Source organism: Aristolochia californica, unplaced genomic scaffold (genome assembly GCF_029961685.1).
Source record: "Aristolochia californica isolate CCGP_79_NKW_82.1479 unplaced genomic scaffold, dmAriCali1.0.hap1 SCAF_12, whole genome shotgun sequence".
Classification (NCBI taxonomy): domain Eukaryota; kingdom Viridiplantae; phylum Streptophyta; class Magnoliopsida; order Piperales; family Aristolochiaceae; genus Aristolochia; species Aristolochia californica.
Window position 1 is genome coordinate 19,313,929 of NW_027181793.1, and position 25,594 is coordinate 19,339,522.

General features: G+C 38.2%; 3 protein-coding genes and 1 long non-coding RNA gene across 6 annotated transcripts; 3 read left to right on the forward strand and 1 right to left on the reverse strand.

Annotated features, from left to right (window-relative positions):
- Positions 1–1,560: 1,560 nt before the first annotated feature.
- LOC137945520 (probable polygalacturonase) lies at positions 1,561–6,597 on the forward strand. Its single transcript, XM_068791450.1, has 6 exons — positions 1,561–1,797; positions 4,666–4,872; positions 5,183–5,303; positions 5,557–5,731; positions 5,806–5,876; positions 5,957–6,597. The coding sequence occupies exons 1-6, from the start codon at positions 1,561–1,563 to the stop codon at positions 6,595–6,597; spliced, it is 1,452 nt and encodes a 483-aa protein (XP_068647551.1).
- LOC137946523 (uncharacterized) lies at positions 5,458–12,246 on the reverse strand. Of its 3 annotated transcripts, none has more exons than XR_011111080.1 (4): positions 12,134–12,246; positions 10,060–10,210; positions 6,763–6,867; positions 5,458–6,675 (listed from the first exon to the last, which is right to left on the reverse strand). It is a non-coding gene; the product is annotated as an uncharacterized lncRNA (long non-coding RNA). The 3 variants fall into 3 exon arrangements; XR_011111082.1 differs by having other exon boundaries at positions 6,748–6,867; XR_011111081.1 differs by lacking the exon at positions 6,763–6,867.
- A 3,090-nt stretch (positions 12,247–15,336) lies between these two features.
- On the forward strand, positions 15,337–16,938 carry LOC137945856 (extradiol ring-cleavage dioxygenase-like). Its single transcript, XM_068791918.1, has 3 exons — positions 15,337–15,863; positions 16,180–16,550; positions 16,632–16,938. Exons 1-3 carry the CDS (start codon positions 15,456–15,458, stop codon positions 16,822–16,824), a joined length of 972 nt encoding a protein of 323 aa, XP_068648019.1. The 5' UTR covers positions 15,337–15,455; the 3' UTR covers positions 16,825–16,938.
- Positions 16,939–21,410: 4,472 nt separating this feature from the next.
- On the forward strand, positions 21,411–22,519 carry LOC137946032 (4,5-DOPA dioxygenase extradiol-like). Its single transcript, XM_068792191.1, has 3 exons — positions 21,411–21,614; positions 21,858–22,246; positions 22,327–22,519. The coding sequence occupies exons 1-3, from the start codon at positions 21,411–21,413 to the stop codon at positions 22,517–22,519; spliced, it is 786 nt and encodes a 261-aa protein (XP_068648292.1).
- The last annotated feature ends 3,075 nt before the right edge of the window (positions 22,520–25,594 follow it).

Sequence of the window (25,594 nt, forward strand, 5' to 3'; positions counted from 1 at the left end):
CTAGCATAACTACATAGTTTGTCTTCATCTTTGGTGTTGTATTTATTTGGTTGGGTGATAAGTACTCCTCCACAACCAGAATTACTTCCATCAGTCTCTCTCTCTCTCTCTCTCTCTCTCTCTCTCTCTCTCTCTCTCTCTCTCTCTCTCTCTCTCTCTCTCTCTCTCTCTCTAAATTTAGAAGGGCATCAAAGAAAGACCCGTAGAAAGGAGTTTCTTGGGCGGTGATTACCAATAAAAAAATATTGATAACAAACAACCTTTGTCTCTATGTGATTGTGTGTATCTGCTTCCATTTTGTCTATCTATTTGGCTTTTATTTCACCATAAGTCTCGCTATTAAGGGCTTGTTTGAAACCCATAGAAAAGAAAAGAAAATGAGAGAAAACTATTTTCTGAAGTTTAGTAGTAGAGGATCATTAAGTGAAAAGAAAATAAGAGAGAAAATCACTCTCTCTAAGTTAATAAATTTTCTCTCACAAAATCGATGGAATTTAGGGAGAAAATAACAAAAAAAGAAACTCGAGAGAATCTTAATCATCAAAATTTTAAAATGTTACTATTTTTTTTTTATTTTTCATATGTATACAAATAAGATTAACTATATTTTTCTTCAATTTTCTCTGTCATTGAAAATGGGCATCCAAACAAGAGAAAATAACCCTTTTTTTTTTTCTCTTTCTTTTGTCTTCCTTTTCTTTTCCCTCCAAACGTAACCTCAAAGTCTTTGGTAGAGAAAGACACAATTTTCTGAAATACAAACTCATTTATGAAGATGATCACTACATGAGTTTGAGGGGGGCATATTGAAGCATACAAAGGAGAGGATCCACCCATGCAACATTTTGAAGCCATTGGAGTTAGGAAGAGTTGATTGAATTGGTGTAACCAACCACATATGTGTAACACATGATCAAATAGGACTTATTATAAGTGTGAATATAAATAAACAAGCATGCAATAACAAGGTTCTCTATGATAAGGGATTATCTTTCCTTCGGTTGAAGAGGTAAAAATTTCTTATCTTCCCTTCGGCTCCGGTTTAGGAGATAATAAAATATGACTTTTATTCGATGCGAAGATGTGATTCAGTTCAGTTTCTCATACTCTATGTGGACTAGGGCTTTAGTACTTGACTAAAGTGCCGAACCATGTTAACCATTCTCTCATTGTTATCGATCTTTGCAACCCCTATATCATCTAATCTTGTGCTGAAATTTTTATTTGGGTCAACAATAATAAAAATTGGTGGGACATTTCACTTAGAATTTTCTATGTTGGATATCAACCGAGTACAAAATTTTATATATCTCCTCCCTTTGTTGATTATGGGGATGAGAAAAGAAAAAAGGAAAGTCAAAAAGTCAAAATCCCGTGAAGGACGGGGGTTTGCTGTTTTTGACAATTAGACATCTCCGCCGATGGACCCCACAGCAGACATGCGCACTACGCACTTGGTTGCTTATAGTAGGTCCGACCGGATCCCCCGCCTCTCTCGTATATAAATATGTCTTCTTCTGGTTCTTCTTCCTCCCGTTGTCTCTTCTCTTACGGAGGTACATGGACGCCGAAAAGCCGTTCCTTGGGACGATATGGTCTGCTCTTGCCAAGCCTTCGTGGATCATCCCCCTCGTAATTCTCACCTTCTTCTCCGTCTCCTCCCTCCACCCCGCCACCACACTGCTTTTTCCGTCGTCGGTTTCCGACAACGACGATGATTTCCCGGCCTCAACGACGCCAGACTGCTCCTGGTTCTACAGACGAAGCCCGCCGAGGCAGGTGGTCAAGTCTGTAAAAGTAAAACAAGATAGATAGAAACAATGTTTTCCTTCCTTGATTCTGGAGGACTACAAGCACTTGTATTTATAGGAGTTTTGTAGATAAGATACATCTGTTACAAATATTTGAAAAATATTTAAATTTGAACAGATTTGGTTATATCTTGGATTATCTTCCATAATCCTCATCTTCATCTATTTGTTTAGCTTTATCTGTTTGTTGAGATTCAGTTGTTCCAATACGCCCCCTCAATCGCAATGGGAGCTCGTGTACATTGTGATTGGCTCGAAGTTGGCAGAAGCGTGCAGTGGGAAGCGCTTTTGTGAATGAGTCAGCTAGTTGATCTGCGCTGGAGATGAACCGAACCTGTAGTTGACGTTGGGCAACCTGATCGCGCACAAAGTGAATGTCTAGTTCGATGTGCTTTGTGCGTGAGTGATAGAGAGGGTTAGCCGTGAGATATGTGGCCCCTATATTATCGCACCAGAGTGTAGTTGTACGTTGACTTGAGATGCCGAGTTCAATGAGAAGAGAGCGGAGCCACATAACTTCTGCAGTGGTATTAGCAATGGCACGATATTCTGCTTCGGTACTGGATCGTGAAACCGTTGGTTGTTTGCGGGAGCTCCATGATATTAAATTAGAACCAAGATATACACAATAACCACTTACAGATCGTCTGTCGTCGGGACAACCGGCCCAGTCGGCATCAGAGAAAGCATGTATTTCTGTGGATGAGTTACGGCGGATGAGAATGCCATGGTGAATAGTTTGCTTAAGATATCGAAGAATGCGTTTGACTGCGGTCCAGTGCTCTGTAGTTGGACGCTGCATGAACTGGCATACTTTGCTGACTGCAAAGGCGAGGTCGGGTCTTGTAAAAGAGAGATACTGGAGAGAGCCAACTGTGCTGCGATAAAGAGTAGGATCACTGAAAGGATCACCTTTGAATATTGATAAGTTGGCTGTTGTGGACATGGGGGAGTTAACTGGCTTAGCTTGTAGCATATTGGTTTTCTTGAGCAGGTCAAAAATATATTTCTGTTGTGAGAGAAAAAGTCCACGATCATCATGTAGTGCCTCAATACCCAAAAAATAGTGAAGCGGCCCAAGATCTTTTAGGGCGAAATCTTGCTGAAGATTGGTGATGATTGAGTGTAAAAAAGATTGGTGAGGCCCAGTGATGATAATGTCATCAACGTATATGAGTAAGAAAATAACAGTATGTGTTGACCTGAAAATGAATAAGGAAGTATCGGCCTTGGAACCAGTAAAACCCATTTCTACTAGTTTATTGCTGAGTCGTGAGAACCAAGCACGGGGTGCTTGTTTGAGCCCATAAAGAGATTTTTGGAGATGACACACAAACTCAGGACATGATGGATCTGAGAAACCAGGAGGTTGGGTCATGTAAACCGTTTCTTGTAGATTTCCATGTAAAAAGGCATTTTTGACATCTAGTTGTCGTATAGGCCAACTGTGTGATACTGCAAAAGAGATAACAGTGCGAATGGTTGTGGCCTTGACCACTGGACTAAAGGTAGCATCATAGTCAATACCTGGCAATTGATGAAAGCCTTTTGCAACGAGGCGGGCTTTGTAGCGATCGATGGACCCATCAGCCCGTTTCTTGATTCGGTAAACCCACTTGCAGCCCACGAGGTTAATGTTGGGTTGTGGAGGAACTAGAGCCCATGTGCCATTATCGATGAGGGCCTGAAATTCTTCAATCATGGCCTGTCTCCAATGTGGATTTTTCGAGGCAGTAGAGAATGAAGTAGGTTCAATTTCCTGGGTTTCAGTGATTAAGGCCCGTGGAGGGGGAGTCATATCTGGGGGGAGACTTTTGGGTTTGTGTATATTATTTTTGGATCGTGTGATCATGGGATGGGAGTTTTGATTTTCAACATGGGGTTCGGGTTGAGATTTTGGGCGGGACGGTAGGTCTGGTTGCGACGGAGGGTTATGTGGCGACGGGTTCGGAATGTGCGTCGGGTTTGGATTTTGCAACGGAAATTCATTCTGCGACGGAAGGGTATTTTGCGATGAGAGGTTGTTGTGCGCCGGAAGAGGAGGTTGCGACGGAAGGGGATTTTCCATTAACGGAAGGGGAGGTTGCGACGGAAGGGGATTTGCCGTCAATGGAAGAGGAGGTTGCGACGGAAGGGGATTTGTCGTTGACTGAAGAAGATTTTGCGACAGAAGGGGATTTTGCAATGGGGGGTGTGTTTGTGACAAGTTAGATTCTGAAAGAGAGAGAGATGAGGGTAGTGATGGGAGAGGGGTCTGGGATGCGGGAGAGGAAGAGAGGAGAGCACTTAGAATGGTTTGATCTTGTTGTGACCAGTGAATATATGCAGGATTGGGGATGTGTATGGAGCTATTGGAAGATGAAGGAATTGTGAGAGGTGGGCAAAGAATGGAACCATCGAGATAACCAAAGAGATTTTGACCACGGAGGTATGGAATGAATTGGGCTCGCCAAAGAAGATAGTTGTCTTTGGTGAGTTTGATTGTAATGATATGATGGAGTTGGGTGGGGAGAATGGAGCTGGCTGTAGACAAAGAAGAACTGTTGGAAGAAGGTTGGCTTGTAGAGGACACGTTGGAAGCCATGGATGAGCGACGTATGTCTTTGGAAGCTCTGATACCATGTAAAAGTAAAACAAGATAGATAGAAACAATGTTTTCCTTCCTTGATTCTGGAGGACTACAAGCACTTGTATTTATAGGAGTTTTGTAGATAAGATACATCTGTTACAAATATTTGAAAAATATTTAAATTTGAACAGATTTGGTTATATCTTGGATTATCTTCCATAATCCTCATCTTCATCTATTTGTTTAGCTTTATCTGTTTGTTGAGATTCAGTTGTTCCAATAAAGTCCATCGTGGATTTCGGGGGCATCGCGGATGGAGTCACGTCCAACACCGACGCTTTCCGGCGCGCCGTCGATCATCTGAAATCTTTCGCGGGCGACGGAGGATCGAAGCTCGTCGTCCCCAAGGGGAGATGGCTGACGGGCAGCTTTAATCTGACGAGCAATTTCACTCTGTTTCTGGAAGAAGGTGCTGTTCTTCTGGGTTCTCAGGTACTTCATAGTATTAAACGGAAGCTTTTAAAAAAAAAAAATTAATTCCCTTCTTTTCTTTCGTTTTCGTGGAAAAAATCTACACATATGGCAACAGCGTTCAATGCATAGTTATCACCAAATTTCATGTTAAAAGGATCTTTGAATTAAACTCGGAAAGCAGTAAAAGGCCATTGAAAAACGACGTCAGAAACCGAAAGTCGATGTGAAAAGCAGTAACGAGAAAGGCGGTGTGGCTTTCTAGAAAAGACGATCAGGTATAGAAATTACTAGTAATCTCAAGAATGATGATGATGATTAATTGGATTAGGATCCGAAGGAATGGCCGGTGATCGAGGCATTGCCTTCGTATGGGCGAGGAAGAGAACGATTCGGAGGACGACACATAAGTCTCATACATGGAAATTCCCTCGAGAACGTCGTCATCACGGGTACGTTTCTTCCCTTTATTTTTCTTTATTGCTTTCACGTCTTCCATTACTATTTTAATGCATTAAACTTTGTAAAACCTTAGCTTTTTAAACCTTAGCTTTTACGTCTGCAATTCATTATCTGAATACAATAACAATCACATCCAAACGGCAATTATTCTGAACACTTCAAAGCCTCACAGATCCATAACATAACCATTGCTGGTGATGGAAAAGTAAGGAATTATTCTTTAACATATTCGAGTTGTTACAGGACAGAATGGAAGCATAGATGGGCAAGGCAGAATATGGTGGGAACTATGGTGGAACAGAACTTTGGAACACACAAGGGGTCACCTCCTTGAATTCATCAATTCCAGTAACATTCTCATTCACAATCTCACCTTCCTCAACTCCCCCTTTTGGACAATCCACCCTGTTTATTGCAGGTAAATCCCCCAAATCTTCCCATCTTCTCTTTGTTGAATACTCATATTCTCAACAATCTTGTACTTACATTCAGTGATGTGGTAATCAAGCAAGTCACCATCTTGTCTCCCCCTCACTCCCCCAACACAGATGGCATTGACCCTGGTGAGTCAAACTCTTCTTTAATTTGTCGAAAAGAACTCAGAAACAGTGAGCAGATACTAAACCTTAGTTGAACAACCCAGATTCGAGCTCCAACGTCTGCATTGAGGACTGCTACATCGAGAGCGGAGACGATCTAGTCGCCATAAAGAGCGGCTGGGACCAGTACGGCATCGCCATGGCTCGACCGAGTTCGAACATAGTCGTAAGGAGGGTATCAGGCACAACACCAACATGTTCTGGGGTGGGCATTGGAAGTGAGATGTCTGGAGGGATAACAAACGTGGTAGTTGAAGATCTGCGAGTCCGAGACTCGGCCGCCGGTGTTCGGATCAAAACCGATAGAGGGAGAGGAGGCTACATTGCTAACATTTCTATCAGTAATATGGTTTTGGAGAGGGTGAAGATACCTATCAGATTCAGCAGGGGAGCGAATGACCATCCGGATGATGGATGGGATCCAAAGGCACTGCCTGTTGTGAAAGGGATTTATGTGACGAATGTGACAGGAGTGGGGATTGAAAGGGCACCCTTGTTGGAGGGGTTGGAGGATGCACCTTTTGACAGCATCTGCATGAAGAACATTACATTGGAGGGGATGCATCCTCCTGCATCATGGCAATGTGAGTTTGTTTCAGGGATTGCCATCGCCGTCTCTCCTTCACCGTGCTCTCAGTTGCAGCAGGGTAATGGTAGCTTTGCGTCCTTGTGCTGGCCCTCTTAAGACTTGGGTTGGTTGATGGAGAATTGATTCATGGAGGAGCCATAGATGATGAAAGCTGCTTTTGGATACGGCTCTAGCCTGTAGGAACAACAGAGCAGAAGCGAATTAGATAAGCGAGTTACAGGGGAAGATAAAAAGGCATCTAGATACCTTAGCGGCCTGTACATTTGAGAAATAGTTAGAGATTCTTGTTTATTGATTGCTTTAGTGTACAATTTTACTGGATGAACCAAAAGCTTGAAGAAGAATTCAATGTTTGGAATTGTTTCTCTGCACAAGAAGAAAAGAACTGTTAGGAATACAAGAACCTTGACGCCCTCTGCAGGAGGACCCCGAGATATTAGAAAACCGTAATTTTAAATCCTAATCCAGAATTTATACCTGAATTTAATCCGAAATTTCGTCTTTTAGTTGCGGAATCACTATGATGAACAATACGGATGATTGGTTTTGTCATCTTTCTTAACTAAATCTCTTTAATTCCTCAATGGGACTGCCGTCTTTCTTCTGGATGGAGAGAAGAAAAACTGTATTTGATTTGGTACATTGGAAACCATAACCATAATGTGTCTCCTTATATAGGGTTCCCATGATTCCCTATGGTAGCTACTCAATTGGCCCATATTCCTTAATGGGCTTAACAAAATTAAACTAATTAATTTCGGCTCATTTCATTAAATAGTAAATATAATTGAATAATAAATATATTATCCAAATTAGAATAAGAAACGTGAATTTCCTAATACAAGAATCTTCCTCCTACCTAAACCAGAACTCAAAAGCATTGAACAACATGCACTATTTGCAACTACACTTGTAAAGTAGGAAAATAACCCAACAAAGAATCCGACAAGAAAAAGGATTATAGGGAAGAGCACGTAGGACTAGATTACATGAGAAGGAGTCAACCCCACTCAACAAAAAAAACAATAAAAAGGATTTGTCAACCCCACTGGACAAAAAAATAAAATAAAAAGGATTTGTCAAACCCCGCTAATAGTAATTTGTTTTATTAAAATGAGTAATCGATCCCTGTAGGAAGCATAAGCTAGAGGAGTCGAGCACAAAAAAGGATTCGACCACAAAAAAAAAAAAAAAAAAAAAAAAAAAAACATTGAAAACAAAAAGGATTCAACCCAAAGAAAAGAGATGACCCCAAATAATAAAAATTCAACTCTTAAAAATGTCAAAAGCTAGTTTAGAATGTTACAGTCCTCAATAGAAAAAATTAGGATTTTATTATTTTTTTTATATTTTTTGGAGTGATTTCACCTATTTTGCATGACTCCAAAAATAACTTTGTCCATTCATAAAGGCTAGTTTTTAGAATGGTCAAACGCGACCCAAACTTAAAGATATGTTTGCTCACGCGAATTTCAAAGTGTTCCAAAGTGTTTTGTCAAGTGCTAGTGCCAATATGAGCCCACTAAGAAGTATTCTTTGCAAAGATGTTTATTGAAAGTTAGTACTTATCAGCATTAATTTCAAACATCTAGTGAGATATTTAGTTTTTGATTTGTGGAAGTTTTGTTTTACATTGTAACATCATTACAAGCTCTGATTTTCATATCAATTATCATATTACCTACATCATTACAAGCTCTGATTTTCATATCAATTATCATCTTACCTACATCATTACAAGCTCTGATTTTCATATCAATTATCATATTACCTAAGACCGTTTGGTTTAGTGGTATTCTCTTTACATCAAGTGCGTCAAGTCGCAAGTTCGAATCGCGCCATGTCCCTTTAAAAAAAAAAATATATATATATATATATATCAATTATCATATTTGAAAAACTTCCCATATAACCAGTATTAACAAAGTTAAACACTATACAAAAGCAATATTACCAAATAATGGTGGGAACCACTTTTTCTCGATGAAATTTAAAATCGCCAAATAATGTATACATTTTTTGACAATTTTAATTTTGTCAAGAACAATTTGATAATATTGTATATAAAATTATAGGAAAATAAAGGTTTTTTTTCAAAAAAAATTGTTAAGAAAATGTTTATTTTAAATTGATCGAGAAAAGTTCCCCAAATTTGCAATGAATAAATGAAAAAAGAGACTTTTCCCATTGAAATCTAAAATCATCGAGAAATATACACATTTCTCATTGAGTTTAATTTGGTTAAGAAATTTCCAAAATATTCTAAATAATTAAAAAAACATAAAGGTTTTTCTCAAAAAGTTTCATAATATTCTAAATAAGATTAAATGAAAACAAGGGTCTTTCGTGACAAAATTTAAAATCATACATTTCATGGAGATTTTATTTTTTTCAAGAAAAGTTCCCCAACATTCTAAAAAATTAAACAAAAATAAGGTCTTTTTTTTGGTGAAATTTAAATAAGGGGTTATTTTATTTCATACTAATAAATTAAGTCACTATATTTATGTAATAACCATTTTGATAAAAAATAATATTTTATATTTTTTTTCAAAAATATTAAATTAAATCACTATATTTAAGTAATAACCATTTGATAAAAATCAATATTATATAATAACTAAAAAATAGAAAATAAAAAAACAAATTGATTTTACATTAACCAAAATACAAGCCAAATGTTACCATCCAATTTTTAATTTTATATTTATTTTCATTTGCCTTTTATACTACGATTAAAAGTTACATAAAAAGTACATTTATAATATATGATCATCTAGTTTGGATTAATTAGCCAAGTAACTAGTTTAATCTAATAATTAATTATCTAATTTTATACTTATTAATAAATTAAAATTAAATAACTAAATAATTAAATATTAACTCTCATATTAATTAACACAATTTATGTGACAACTAATTATTTAAGTGAATAATATATGTTTAATCAGCAAGTTCTTAATCAATTAACTAATTGAATAATTGATAATTATATCATTACTTAATTGATTAACAAATTACTTGTTTATTTAAACAGATTAGTTAAATAATTAGTATTTAGCTAATTAGCTAACTAAATAATTATATAATTAATTAATTGATTGATTAATTATGTAAGTTCCAATGTGATACCTTGGTTTAAAGAATTAATTTAAATTAATTAAGTGAGGTTGAAAGAATGAGAAAAGTGCAGGGTGGAGAAATTTGAAACAGTAATAAATGACTGGAATTGCTGAAAAACTCCATGTATCCAAAGTGGATAGCATCCAGAGGATGAGCTGCAAAATCTATACTAGGCCCCTAACATAACACAACTCATGCAAAATATGAGCAAGACCAGACTGTCCACACCATCTTATATTTTTCTAATTTGTAGCAAAGAATAAAAAATGGATAGAAGTTTTAGAGAAAGCAGATTAAGCAAGAGAAAATACAAGAGGACTAATTCAGGATCCCATAGAAAGCAAATGTAGTTTCTCAGGATAAATTAATGCAACTAAACAAGACTAGTTTGAGATAAAACAGAGAACTACCAACATATGGAAATGCATGATATACCTCGAAGTTTCTCAGGACATACAGCCAAGCAAATGCTCTAGAAAATGGTCATCAGTAATTGCTCTGGGAAGTCATTCTGCTCCTGATTAAAACGTTAAGAAGTTATCACAAATGAGAAAGGAGCTACATCTTTCCCGAGGACATCCTACAGCTAAATTATTAAAAAAAAAAAACACGATCAGTGACTTTAACAAGACAAACGAATGATTAATGAGATTGCAGGGAGGCAAGTTAATCATAGGAAGGCAATACAGTGTGCATAGAAAAACCTGCCACTGGATGGCATGATAATCAAAGATTTTAGACTGAGGATTCATATAATCGTGGAAAACAAGCCAAACATGGAGGGAAAATAAAGAACATAAGAGTTACATTACCTCTTTTTAGGTTCGCCCTGGCGACACATAGAACAACAAAGAGAAGTCCACAAAGCTAAAAACAAAGAATCAGAGGAGAAAATGAAAGAGAAGAAGAAGTTTGTTGAGTGATTTAGTTAAGAAAAGAACGAATAAAAAACGAAAAAACAAAGAGAAAAATAAGAAGTGATATGAATATTACTGTTTGCATTTATGTAAGATGGAAACCCCAATGTGGTTATGTAAACAAATCACGTTAGGTTTGATGAACCTGAATTAGATTTTTCCAATAAAGAAACCCATAATCTCATTGGAAAGATGAAAAGTGTATATACATTTGAGACAATCTTGGTTTAAGTAAACAAATCATGTTGGGGTTGATGAACCAGAATTAGATTTTGCCAATAAAGAAACCCATAATCTAATTGGAAAGATGAAAAGTATGTATACATTTGAGACAATCTTGGTTTAAGTAAACAAATCATGTTGGGGTTGATGAACCAGAATTAGATTTTGCCAATAAAGAAACCCATAATCTAATTGGAAAGATGAAAAGTATGTATACATTTGAGACAATCTTGGTTTAAGTAAACAAATCATGTTGGGGTTGATGAACCAGAATTAGATTTTGCCAATAAAGAAACCCATAATCTAATTGGAAAGATGAAAAGTATGTATACATTTGAGACAATCTTGGTTTAAGTAAACAAATCATGTTGGGTTTGATGAACCAGAATTAGACTTTGCCAATAAAGAAAACCATAATCTAATTGGAAAGATGGAAAGTATGTATACATTTGAGACAATCTGATCAAGGCAACAAAAGGAACCTTATGATTTGGTGAGTGGATGTGGACAATGTGTCAGTGAAATACAGACTGTCCAATGTCCCATTCTCTAGACATAGTAGTAATTTGGATATTTCCGAGGGCTATTGCCTGTAACACTACTTCAAATATTTACTCGTTGTCAAAGCATGCTTTTGTCAAAATCATTAGGACAACTACTATTACTGCAAGACACACTCAAGATAGACTTAGATAATCAACACTCAAGATAGACTACGATGAATATAAAAAAAATAAAAGTTAATCTGGTCATCAAAACCATTTCGGATAAATATAAATAAACTTATAAAAAACAAAATATCATGTAAGAGTAGAGAAACAAAGATATTTCCGTGTAGGCAGCTTGCTGATTGAACTTTAAGGGTCAAATACTGGTTCATCACCCACATCATACGACATTGCAGATAACCAATATATTGGAACGTTCCAAAACAGTAACGATAAACAAGAATAACAAAGTAGATCAACCAGATCTTACAAATGGAGAAGAAAATAGAGAAAGAGCATCTCGTTTTTCTTCAAATTGGAGTAATAATTGAAGAATTTAGTGAACAAACCCTATCAATTGGGAACAAATGTTTCCTATCAGAAATCAAAGGTCGCAATGCGCAAGGTGATGAAGGGGAGATTTTCAGTTGCAGCTCTCACGGTGAAGATTAAAATACGTTTGTTTATGTTTATCCCGTAATAATCATGGGATGCGAATTATCTTACCGAGGTAGCAGGATGATTAATTCTTTATCCATGGAAAAAAAGAGAAAGCTCATTCAGATGAGAGCCAGAAAGTGAGGGAAAAGAGGGAGACAGAGAAGGAGAGAGGGAGAAATGAAAAGAGAGAGAGAGTGAAAAAGAGAAGAAAGAGGGAGATACCTATAGTTCGTTGAACACTCGTTCGGCAATGGCGGTCTAAGAGAGAGGGGAATTTTCTCCCTGTTTTTCTCTTTGTTTTCTCGTCTCTCGAACGATCCTGACAAAAACCCCTGTTTCTCTTTTAGGGGGTGTTAGTGCGGTAAAAGTGAAACAAAAGAATGAGGTATTTTTATAATATATAAATAAATAATAAATTTAAACAAACATGGTTATTTTTATAATGTATTACTTAATCAAATAGGGTATTTTATTAATAAATTAAGATATATTTTAATTGACTAAATTAATATAATAATTACTAATTAAATTAAATAATGAATTTAATTATTTATTTAATATAAAATAGTTATTATTAATTTAGTATAGTATTAACAGTAATGAATATAAAAAATAATTAAATATGATATTTTATTAATAACATAAGATAGATTTTAGTGTAATATAAATTAATAAAATAATTATAAATTAAAATAAAATTTGTAGTTTAATTAATTATAACAAATAAAAATAAAATACCTAAACGAAGATTGTTATTTTTAAATTTATAAATAAATATCTACATTGTCTAAATTCTGACTTTTATATTCTTAAAAACGAAAGCCAAGGAGAAAGATATTCTAAAAATGAAAAACAAAGTTGTTTAAAGCTACAAATCTAGAAAAATTACAATGCGATAGGGGGAGGTGAGAGAGAGAAACCGAGAAAATGCCAAAGGGGTAAATCGAAGGGCAAAGTGGTTAGGAGCTACAGATCTAGCAAAAATTACAATGTGAATGAGAGAGGGTGGTGAGAGATAGAGAAACCGAGAACATGCGAAAGGGGGAAATCGAAGAAAGTGAGTTGAGAGAAGGCGGTTGGGGAAAAGAGCTAATGTGAGAGGGAAATCGAAGTCGAAAGGGGAAAATCTAAGAAGAGGAAGATAATAAAATTACAATGAGAAAGAGAAGGGCTATGAGAGATAAAGAAGTTGAGAACATGCGACAGGGGGTTACAATCGAAGAAAGAGAGGAGCTGAGAGAAGGCAGTTGGGGAAAAGAGATAATACAACTGAGGAAAATCGAAACCAAAAAGGGAAAATCGAAGAAAAGGAAGATAGGGCAAGGCCGAGCGAGAGAAAAGCAGCACGACAAGACAACAAGAGGACGACAAGGTGGTTGAGAGGGAGGCGTTAGTGGCGAGAGGAGCGTCGAGAGAGACGAGGGTTGAGAGGGAAGCGGAGAGCATAATGTTGAGAGAGACGAGAGAGAAGCAGAGAGCATAATGTCAAGAGAGAGAGAGGAGGGATGCATAGAGCGAGTAAATGTGAATTACATAGTTGATTTACTATCACTTTCACTTTCCTTTCCCTTATGGGCTTGCACTAACGATTTTGGGTAAGTGAGAGTCAATTCGAATTCACGTTCACTTTCCCTCTGAGTGCACTAACATGATTTTTTTTTCCAATGATTCTTTGCTATCAAACAATAGAAAATGACTTTCTCTCTCTCTCTCTAACGATTTTGGGTAAGTGAGAGTGAATTTGAATTCACTTTCACTTTCCCTCTGAGTGCACTAACATGATTTTTTTTTTCCAATGATTCTTTGCTATCAAACAATAGAAAATGACTTTCTCTCTCTCTCTCTCTAACGATTTTGGGTAAGTGAGAGTGAATTTGAATTCACTTTCACTTTCCCTCTGAGTGTACTAACATGATTTTTTTTTTCCAATAATTCTTTGCTGTCAAACAACAGGAAATGACTTTCTCTCTCTCTCTCTCTAACGATTTTGGGTAAGTGAGAGTGAATTTGAATTCACTTTCACTTTCCCTCCGAGTGCACTAACATGAAAGAGAAGTGGAAGAGAAAAGAAAAGAAAAGAAAATGAAATAGGTTTATTTTCCCTTTTTTGTATGCCTATGGAAAATGAAAGAGAAAATGGAAGAGAAACAAAAGATGGAAAAGAGAAGAAAAATTAGTAATATTTTAAAATTTTGATGATTAAAATTTTCTCTCTTATTTCTCTTTCTTTTTATCTTCTTTCCAAATTCCATGCCAGAGAAAGTCCATTAACTAAGAGAGAGAGTAAGTTTCACTAATATTTTATTTTCTCTTTGAAAATATGTGCTACAAAACACTAGAAAAAGGTTTTCTCTTCCATTTTCTTTTATTTTTAAAAAATTTCAAACATGCCCTAAGTGTCTTAATAGATATCTGATTCTTAATAATACATGAGATACGAATTTTAAATTAACACTCAATTGAACCTATATATGAAAAAGTGGAAGACAAGACCACCACCACCACCACCACCACCTCCTGTCTTTGATTGGTAATTAAATATGTTTTTGGTATGATACACATATGCATATACTTTGTAGAGGAGAAAACTATCTTCATTATTACTTCACGTCTATTTAACCTAATTTACAACTAACGAAGACAAACATGGGACAACCAATCTCTTTAGCTCCTTTTATCTGACTATGTTCCTTAGGTAATTTGGAAATCACTTTGAAGCGTTAATGATTAGGTGCATGGTCTTTTTCAATGACTTTCCGCCACCCTCACCCACGGCCATAAAATGCTCGTGGAACACGTAACTTGTCAAATAAAATACGATTTTCGATCCAGTATTCTCAAATAATTCCTCTTTCTTTACAAACACTCTTATATCGTCAACGAGTTAGAAATCCAAGACGATCCAGAAAATCCAAATTACGTAAGAAGAGTCGGTATCATGTTTCATGCGTATCAGATTCGTCTTGTTCAGAGGAAAAAAAATATACAGAAAAAGCCAACATCCAGTCGTCACTTTTTTTTTTTTTTTTTGCAGACGATGCACTCTGTACATTGCGCCGACGAATCCGCAAGTGATTCCATGGTCAAAAAAAGGTTACCAGGTTAGATCTGGGTGGATTTGAATCTACTGGAGGAGTCAGAAGTGGTTGTTTTACTTAATAACAAGAACACAGCTGCTACGGGTGAGTCCAATCCAGTTTTCTCATATCGCCAAAGAGATGGAATCTGGTGCATTATTGAAGTAGGGTCTCTCTTCGTCTCCCTGCAAAACTCACTAGAAGCACGAGACTTATCTCTTCGACATGAGTGCTCCACTAACAGAGCTTTTAAAACAATGGAACAAATAGTAGAAAGAGGCATGTGAACGGTCGTTTGATTTCAGACCTGAGTTGTCTCCCTCACTAGCTGTTCCACTAACTTGTGTTGATTGATGTTTCTGACCCTGTAGCTTCCCGATAAGCTAAAAAAAATCCTGATCAGTAAACCACTACGCCCACCACTGTTGACCACCGACTAGACTCTCTCTTTCAGTCTCTGGCAGTTCATGGCGGCATGGAATAGAACCACTTCTTTGACTGGTGGCAAAAGAAAAAGATTTCCGCGTACAACAAGTTGGTATTGGGTGTCGTCTTGGATCTCCATTAAAATGTATATAAGTAAATCCCCTGCCTTCTCCCTGCAAAGACTCATAAATCCCCTGTCTTCTCCCTGCAAAGACTCAAGCGCCATGGACACGTACTTCATTGGCCACGGTGCCCCGACTCTTGCGATCGACGACTCACTGCCGGCGAGGCCTTTCTTGCAGTCATGGCAAGAGACAATAATGGCGACGAAGCCCAAAGGTATTCTGGTCATCTCCGCCCATTGGGAAACGCCGGAACCCACCGTCACCGTCGTTGATCGCAACGATACCATTAACGTTTTCCAGATGTTTCCCGAGCCCATGCCTCAGGTTTGATATTTGAAAGCCATTTTTTCAGTTCTTTCATTCGGTTGTTTTTCCTCTTCTATTTGAAATTTTGAGCTGTTTTCAAGTTAAAGTGATGTTACTGTGGGAAATGGAAGCCTGTCTTTGTCTGGTTTTTACATTTCTGTCATTATATGGGAATGATTTGGGGAATCTGGTGATGTTCTTTCTTCTTTCATTATCGACGGTGATGAAAAAAAATAAAAAAAGAGATTTAGAATCATTTTCTTCCACTCCAAGCTGTCATCTATGACTACTCATCTATGACTAGTAAAATTCAACATCTCCGTCTGCTCTGCAGCTTAGGTATCCAGCTCCGGGTTCACCTGAACTGGCAAAGCAAGTGAAGGAATTGCTGATCAAGGGAGGGTTCGAGCAAGTGAAGGAAGAGAAGAGCCGGGGGCTCGACCACGGCGCATGGGTCCCCTTAATACTCATGTACCCAAATGCCGACGTTCCCGTCGTCGAGCTCTCTATCCAAACAGACAAGGACGGAATCCACCACTACAACATGGGTAAGGCCCTGGCTCCCCTCCGGGACCAAGGGGTCCTCATCATCGGCTCCGGCAATGCGACGCATAATCTTCAGGTGCTTGGTACTGACAACGAACCCATCTTTCCTTGGGCTCTCGCCTTCGATACATGGCTCAAGGAAGCACTCATCGATGGACGGTAACGACTCAACTCACGTCAATCACTCCCTAACTACAAATGAATTTGTTTCTTTTTACTGATCTATTCTCTGTGTTTCAGACACAAGGATGTGAACGATTACGACATGAAGGGGCCGTCCCCGAAGTTGGCACATCCATCGCCGGAGCATATCTTACCGCTGCATGTTGCGTTGGGGGCTGCGGGCGAGAAGGCGAAGGCGGAACTGATCCACCATAGCTGGTCTCTGGCATCTCTCTCTTATGCCTCCTACCGATTCACAACGGCTCAGTGATGCTTCAGCTCGTCTTCGTTTGTCAATCTCGTGGCAAAATCATGCTTTTTGTTCCTCCTATGTATGATCTTGTATGTAATCGTTAAAAGATAATAAAAACGAAAATAAAGACAAGTCGGTTTCGGTGTAATTATCGTACGTCCACAGGAACGAATGTTCTAAGAGAATGAGATACAAGTAACCTCTCGAGGTATTCTCTAACTAGGTGTGTAAACGGAAACGGATCGGATCTGGGAAGTCTGGATTCAATCTGATTTCATCCAGGAAACAAGTTCATAACTACGAACATTCCTCTACAAAATAAGTTTAAATTTGTTTATCTCCCGAGTTCAAAACTTTGTGAACGGCTCACACAAGCTATTGGATCTTAATTATTTAGCTTTCTAGTTTTCACAGAAGAAGTGCTAGAGTAAGAGATCCCATGTGCTGTTTGGGTGAGATATAGAGAGAGATGAGGGAGGAAAAAAAAAAAAAAGACGTCGGCCAGAGTTTAAAAGGGCAGAGAGAGAGGAGAGGCGAAGAGGCTACTGGATCGAGAGGCAGTCAACAATGGTAGCGGAGAGACGAGAGAAACTGAGAGGAATCTGTTTTCGGATCAGATCTGGATATTTACCTGATCCGGATCCATGTATTCTTTTTTCAGATCCGGATATCCAAAAAAAGATCTAAAAGATTCGTTTCTTCTGCATTACTCACATGCAGTGTATGCCGAAAATCAATATTTTTTTACTTTGAGGCAATCTACGTCTCACTCCAATTCCGATCACTCTAGTTAGCAAAACGTTAAAAGCTTTATTGTCAATATATGCCTCAAGGATTTAACCATTTTACTAAGTTTTATTTCGTACAAAGATATAAGTTCAAAAATTACTCTTTAAGTACAAATATTGACATATACCATATAAGTGTTATTAAGGTGGAGAAGGTAATTATGGAGTAAAACTATTGATAATATTGTACTAAAACACAAAGTAATGCTTCATGCGAGAGATAAATTACCAGATAGACTATCTCATAAAAGCTGGGGTGCTGAAATTTATTCCAACTTATACAAGATTACCACAATGTCACTTTATAATTTCTTTAGTATATCAATCTTTAATATATTTTTTGCACAACTCTTTGAAGAATAATCCCAATTCAATAACTAGAGTAGGAACTGATAGAGATAAAAATAAACATAGTGATAGATATAAAGATAACTAGCGATTGAATTAGAGACATCCTCAAATTGTAGAGTTTTAATCACCTATAATTTATTTGTAATTCTCTAAATAGTTTACACCTGATCAATGATAATCAAGACAATATTATTCTCCATTCATATATTCTACATGGTATCAGAGCTTTCGATCGATTAATCAGAACCAGTCTGTCGTCGTTGGAAATCTTTATCGGAAACAGTCTCCGTAGCTGCTGCCCACTACCACCGCCCATACCTGGTACTTTTCTTTTTTCCTTCTCTAGAGATATTTTTGAAAAAAAAAAAACTGTCGACCACCCTCACAGTCGCCAATGCCCCTGCCACCATCGCTGCCTCTAACGCTACCACTTCGCCCGATATCCTCGTTGTCGCTTGTCGACGACCACCCTCCTCTATTTTTGAACTTCCACAAGCAGTCACCGACGACCACCGTCATCGCTACCCCTGCCTCTCCCACCAATCCGAACCCCAGGCTGACTCTTTACTTGTCGCGAGTTGTTTCTCCCGTCGTTGGAATAGCCACCTTTGTCGCCTATCGTCTCTCCAGAACCCTTCTTCCTTTCCTGTTCCCGTTGCCATCACCACAACCGAATCTTCTGCAACAACAAAAATCGTCTCTCCCAACGCTATCACGGAAATCACTCTCCCGTCACCCGACGTCCTCGTTGCCCCCCTACAGCCTGACCCTTCCGCCGTCCGCTCTACCGACAACCACCCTTGTTGGCGGTGTAGCACATAACCCCCTAGCGCTTCCTTCGGTCTATTCTCATCGCAGTTCAGTCTCGCCGGCACCATCACTGTCGTCGGTCTCCTTGTCGTCGCCCCCTCCTCTGTCTCGGCACCACCGAGATACCTAAGTTGAGGGGGGAAATTAATTCTCACTGCAGAGCTTCTTCTTCCCATCCGAACAATGCGATTCTATCCATTGCATTTCCATTAGACGATGCAATTCCATCCGTCCTAGCCATTGCCCTTCCTTCGAACAATTGCAATTCCGTCCGCCACTAGTGCCGTTGCTCTTCCACTGGACAATGCAATTCCATTCGGACCAGCCGCCTCCAGTGCCGCTTTTCTTCCACCAGATGATGTGATTTCGTCCCCCCCAGCCGCCTCCAGTGCCTCTACTCTTCCTTCAGATGATGTGATTCCTTCTGCCCCAGCTACCTCCAGTGCTGCTGCTCTACTCAGTCACTACCAATGCCAATTTTCTCTCCAACCACTTCCAAGAACATGCTTTCTCTTTTTAAAGATCAAGATTGGACTATCCTCTCGGAGCTCCATCTTGCAGGGGCATGATAGAGATAAAGATAAACATAGTGATAAATATAAAGATAATGATAGTGATTGAATTAGAGACAAATTATTGTAGAGTTCTAATCACTTACAATCTCTGTGTAATTTTATAAATAATTTACACCTGATCAATGATAATCACAATAATATTATTCTTCATTCCTATATTCTACAACTACGTTGTTGGATAGATTACCACATAAACCAATAGGAAGAACACATAACATCGTTATGTGTCAAACATGACCTTTTAGGCCTAATATATGTGGGGGATCCACTTTGATGCATCGTAATATATTTGAAGCATACCCACCTAGAAAACTTGATGTTGCAAAGCCAAATGCAAAATTATACTAAGACATTGTGATATGATGTAGGAGGTATTTAAACTAAATCATAGTCTCTTCTAAGGTGTATGACTTTAACATTCATTTGTTTATGTTTTATTCTATGGGAGAGTAATATTATTATTTTGTTATGTTATCTTTGACATGATGACATGCAACAGCTGGCGCGAGACGTATAAGAGGTTGCTGAGCCGTTTGATGCGTAGGTGACAGTGTAGAGTGTATGTGGTCCGAGTTTGGGTACATTAGGAGGTTGCATTTAGCTTGACTACCTATTCCCAAGAAGAGTTGTAACAAACTTCGGAGGATTTGAGCCAAATTCAAGAGTAGATGATGGATTTTGACCACTTGACTTAAGAGTGGTTAAGAGATGCTAGCCGCCATACTAAACTATTGAGGGATGCTAACCACCAGACTAGGCGGTTGAGGTCTCTACAAGTGGACTATGACCATTAGACGAACACTATGCAATCTCAACATGAAAAGATGCCTTAGTTTTTTCTTTATATCTTCACCCAAAGTGAAGTATATATTATTTTGATTAGATGTATACTTTTTTTATTTTTTATTTTTTCATTTTTGTATATATGCACATTCACCATTTTAAATATAATTATTTTTAATTTTTGAATATTGGACAATTATGATTATTGGAAATGTGTCACAAGGTAAAAATAAAAAAAATAAAAATTATTTAATTATTTTTGTGCCAATGAAAATAAGTAATTTGCTAGTAGAATATTTAATTTAATTTTTACTATTGGCTCTTTCCCACGAAATATCTCAAATTTTTATACAATTTTTTTAAAAATAAATAAATACTAGCAAAAATTGTCTTTTAGTTGGAGAAATTTTCAACTTGTTCAAGTGAAAAAGCATTCAAATATTTAACTAAAAAATAAATAAATTTCATAAGAAGAGATTTTGAAACTTTTTCAATGGAATCTAATTTCTCTGGTAGAGTATATAATAGTGGATGATTTTTTTTTTCATTTACATAAGTCAATTTTTTTGTAATGATATGAAGATAATATCACAACAAAACTTTGAAAATGCAACTAAAGAGTTAATTCTATATTTATGTTGCCTGAAGTCATTTGTCCATGCACACTTTGAGATCGTATATGCAATTCTGACTTGACCAGAAGCCACACCTGGTGACGACCCTTGTCCAACTGTCTCATTGGTGACCACTTTTGACCGGCCGCGCAAACCACTCCTGACCAACTGGCTCAAAGAAGAAGTCGATTGGGGATAAGAAATAAATGTAGCGTTACTTTAAATGAAATCTGTCCATTAAGTCTTGAGAAGGTGCTCTTCTAGGGGTTGAGGAAGAGCGTCACAATCTCCATGATAACTCTTGACCTTCTTCTTCATCCACAAATTTAAGATCGGAGTAGAAAAAACCTTTACTGGGTTAGAAACGATTGCCTCTATCTTGAGAATCATCCCTAAAATGTCACCAAATTGAGGAAACTCTCTAACAAAAGCCAATGTCCAGTTGATAAGGATATGTTTTTGGCAGATCTGAATGTTATATCAGTTAATGTCACCGACAGCGGCAGCACACCACCCATTGTTGACCATTCTTTGATTGGCGGCGCAACCCACTCTTGACCGCCGGACTCAAGTAAACACGCCACCCCTGTCGACCACTCTTTGATTGTCCTCTGGAATCTTCGTTGACAACTATATAACCAAATCCTCTTTCTTGGTCTCCCTTCAAAGACTCAAGAAGCACCATGGACACCTTCTTCATCGGTCACGGAGCCCCAACTGTGGCCATCGACGCTTCCCTGCCGGTCAGGCCTTTCTTGCAGCAATGGCGGGAGAATATCTTGGGGACGAAGCCTAGTGGTATTCTCATCATCTCCGCTCACTGGGAAACGGCTGAACCCACCGTCACCGTTGTTGATCGAAACGATACCATCAACGTCTTTCCAGATGTTTCCTGAGCCCATGCCTCAGGTTTGGCTTTTGAACTCCTCTGCTCTCCTTCTTTCTTTCGCTTATCTTTCCCATTCTTTTTGAAAATTTAGAGCCGTTTTCGAGGAAGGGGTTTAACTGTCCGAAATTGAAGGCTGTATTCTACATGTCTCTCGTTATTTTGAACTGATTTGGATAGTTTCTGTGTCATTTTCTTCCACTGCAAGTTGTCATTTACCACTAATAAAAATCAACATGACGAGTTTCCGTCTGCACTGCAGCTCCGTTATCCAGCGCCGGGTTCCCCTGAACTGGCAAATCAAGTGAAGGAATTGCTGATCAAGGGAGGATTCGAGCAGGTGAAGGAAGAGAAGTGCCGGGGGCTCGACCACGGCGCATGGGTCCCCTTAATTCTCATGTACCCAAATGCCGACGTTCCCGTCGTCGAGCTCTCTATCCAAACCGACAAGGACGGAACCCATCACTACAACATGGGCAAAGCCCTGGCTCCCCTACGGGACCAAGGGGTCCTCATCATCGGCTCCGGCAATGCCACCCATAATCTTCAGGTGCTTGGTTCTGATAACGAACCCGTCTTTCCTTGGGCCCTCGCCTTCGATACATGGCTCAAGGAAGCACTCCTCGATGGACGGTAACAGCTCAACTCACGTCACTCAGTACTTGCAACGGTTGAATTTGTTTCTTTAAGACTGATCCATTCTTTGCTTTCAGACACGACGACGTGAACCACTACAACGTGAAGGCGCCGTTCCCGAAGATGGCGCATCCATCGCCGGAGCATTTCTACCCGTTGCATGTCGCGTTGGGGGCTGCTGGCGTAAAGGCGAAGGCGGAAGTCATCCACCATAGCTGGTCTCTGGCTTCTCTCTCTTATGCCTCCTACCGTTTCGCAGCGGCTCAATGATGCTTTTAAACTCCTCTTTCATTTGTCAATTTGCTTTTCCATTGTAATTCTTTGCTCCTCCGTGTGTATTGGATAGGTTATGTGCTAATAAAGCCATTCGCCAAGTAATTAATACTGCCATTGGTTACTCAATGTTCATATTTCTACTTTGGTTCTTAGAAAGTGATTAAAAACACAATATTCGAGTGTCATTTAGAAATACAATTTTTGAAAGGGTTGTACAAGATAATTTTGTATCTAAAAAGGGTCGTTTAATTATATTTAGAAATTGAACATATAAAAGGATTGTATTTAAAAATTATTATTTAAATTTAAATAAACTTTGGGATTGAGTTCAACGAACTTCTTCTTATCACTAGTATGTACCTTGAGTAACCGCTATCCAAAATCTAAATATTTTTCGGTGCCTTGGCTCGGAAACTTACCTACATCACAAAAAGTTTAACCCTAAGAGATCCATTTTAGGTTGGGTCCCTTTGGGATGACATTTGATGTGGTAGGTGATTCGGGCTTCCAAACTTGTTTGCACAAGTTCTTTTGTGTTACTACAACATTTTCAGTTGATTTGGGTACCCAAGTTTGTTTGATGCTATTTTCATTCTTAACTTGGCAAATGTGGGCATATTGACCCATCTTATTGCAATAGTGGCATCTAATGTGAGTAATAAGAGAGAACTTCTTGCTTTATTTTTTATTTTTTTTGTTCTTCCCTACTTTCTTCTTGAGATAGAAGTATGACTTATTGTTCTAACTCTAAACTATTCTTTCAAATGCAAGCCTATCACATGATAGCTTGTCTATCAATGCACTTTGTCTTGAGATACTTGCTACATGGCTTTTATTAACTTCCTTAAAAACAACAAACTCCTTCTTGAGCATTGTAATTTCATGTAATTGAGCATTGCATTTTTCTTTGTATTTCTTTATACTATGAATAAACTTTTCTAAAAGTAATTCAACCTCAGTTTCATAGTCCAAATAACTTACCTCTTCGGAGGTGGTAGACTCGTCATCATTGTCTTTAATTGCCATGAGTCCAACATCGCTTTCTTCTTCTTTCGAGTGGCTAGACTCTTCATCCATAGCATCACAACCTTAGATCAAGACTTTCTTCTTGTTCTTGGGATCTTTGATTGTGGATGGGGTTCTTCCTTCAAGGTTTAGACATTTGTTCCTTTTATTGTTAGGAATTAGACACCCTAATTCTAAACTAATGAGAGCAATAATAATAATCGTGGAAGAAAAGAAAAGTAAGCATGAGAACAAACAACATGATTTATACAAGTTCGCCTCAAGGTAATATTACGTCTTGTCTTCCGCCACCGAAATAATCCACTATGAAGATGAATGAGTTTACAAAGAGAAATCATACACACTTACAAGTGTTTTTCTCTAACCTCTCTCGGGCTACAACTCAAAGTCTCTGAGGTGATTGAATGAAACCCTAATAACAGTGCCCCAAATATAAAGAGAAAATTAGGGCAACCACGATACAAAAGTAAAATCTCCAAACTGCCCTTAATGAAACAACAGTCAATATATCGTGGATTTAGCGAGGGCTCCGCCCCCTTTCTAACCCCCATGTCGTCCTTACTGCGAAGGTCGACTCACGTACCGACTCAGCGTAAGACGTTAATTAGGCTCCACAACTAAACATCTATGTTGTGGGTTCCATCACTAAAAAAAAACATCAACTTTCTTATAAAATTTATCATTTTGAGTTCTATGTTGGCTTTTTTTGAAATTCTTCTTATTATTTTAAATTCATTGAAAATGTCTAGTGATGAAACTCAACTCATCTGTGCTTTCTTCACTAGAGTTGCTTTGAACACTCATCTTGTCCTTAAGAGAATTGTTTTTGTTTTTAGGTTGCTCTTCCTCAACATCTTGAGGTTCCATCTTATATGTGAGAAGGATTCCTAGTAGCTCTACTGAGCTTATAACTCATAAATTAACATTCTCATGAATGGCGGTCTTCCTCACGTTCCATGACTTTGGAAGTGCCTTGAGAAGCTTATCGTTTTGTGTATACAAAGAAATATCCTCTCCTAAGATATTCAACTCATTGATTATATGAGTGAACCTAGAGTTCATCTGAGCTATTGACTCACCCGATTTTATTTTGAATTAATCGTATTGGACTATCAACAAACTAATTCTAGAGTCTTTAACTCTATTGGTTCCTTTGTGTGTGACCTCTAGTTTTTCCAAAATATCCTTGGCAGTTGTTGAAACCATTGGGCTAAAAGGTTCGAACCTATTAGGAAAGCAACCCCACGGATCTTATACAAGGACTGGCCCGGTCGATACAAACACAAATTCCAACACTCCCCCGCACGGGGAAAACCCGTGGACAAATTCACTGGAAAAACCCGGGACAAACTCCTGGAAGAACCCAGGACAAATTCACCAGAAATACCTGGGACAAAATTCGATGGGTGCGGGACTCGAACTCGGGACCAACCTGCTCTGATACCATGTTGAAACTAGTTGTGCTAAAACCTCGAGGCATTAGTGAAAGGCGCAACAAGACCTTATACAAGAACCGGCCCGGTCGACATCTCAACAGCAATCTTATATGTGGAGACCCTATTGAGTTCAAATATAAACCCAGTCACAGATGTAAGAGAGTATACCTTACTCCGTTCTTTGAGTACAATTGTGATTATGGAGATTTAGGTCATAAATGGCATACAAACATGTTTAGAAGCATCATAAACAACCTTTAGAACATGTAAGAACACTTAGATAAAATCATTTTCATGCTTTGAAAGTTAACTTAGTTGAACTGGCGCTGGAATGATCGATCAACCTCGCCAATGACCGATCATCCAGATGTGTGCAAGCAAAGATTATAAAACATGGTCGATCAACCATAGTCGATTGATTGATCATCTAGAACATGGCCATTTCATTCTATAAGCTTGATGGATCATCCCATTTGGATTGATCGATCAATACTGTCCACGCAAACAAATTTTACTTGGAATGATATATCATCCCACCTAATTGATCGTTCAGATAAAATCTTGTCAGTCAGGGACATAAAGCATGATTGATCCTTGAGTTTGCATT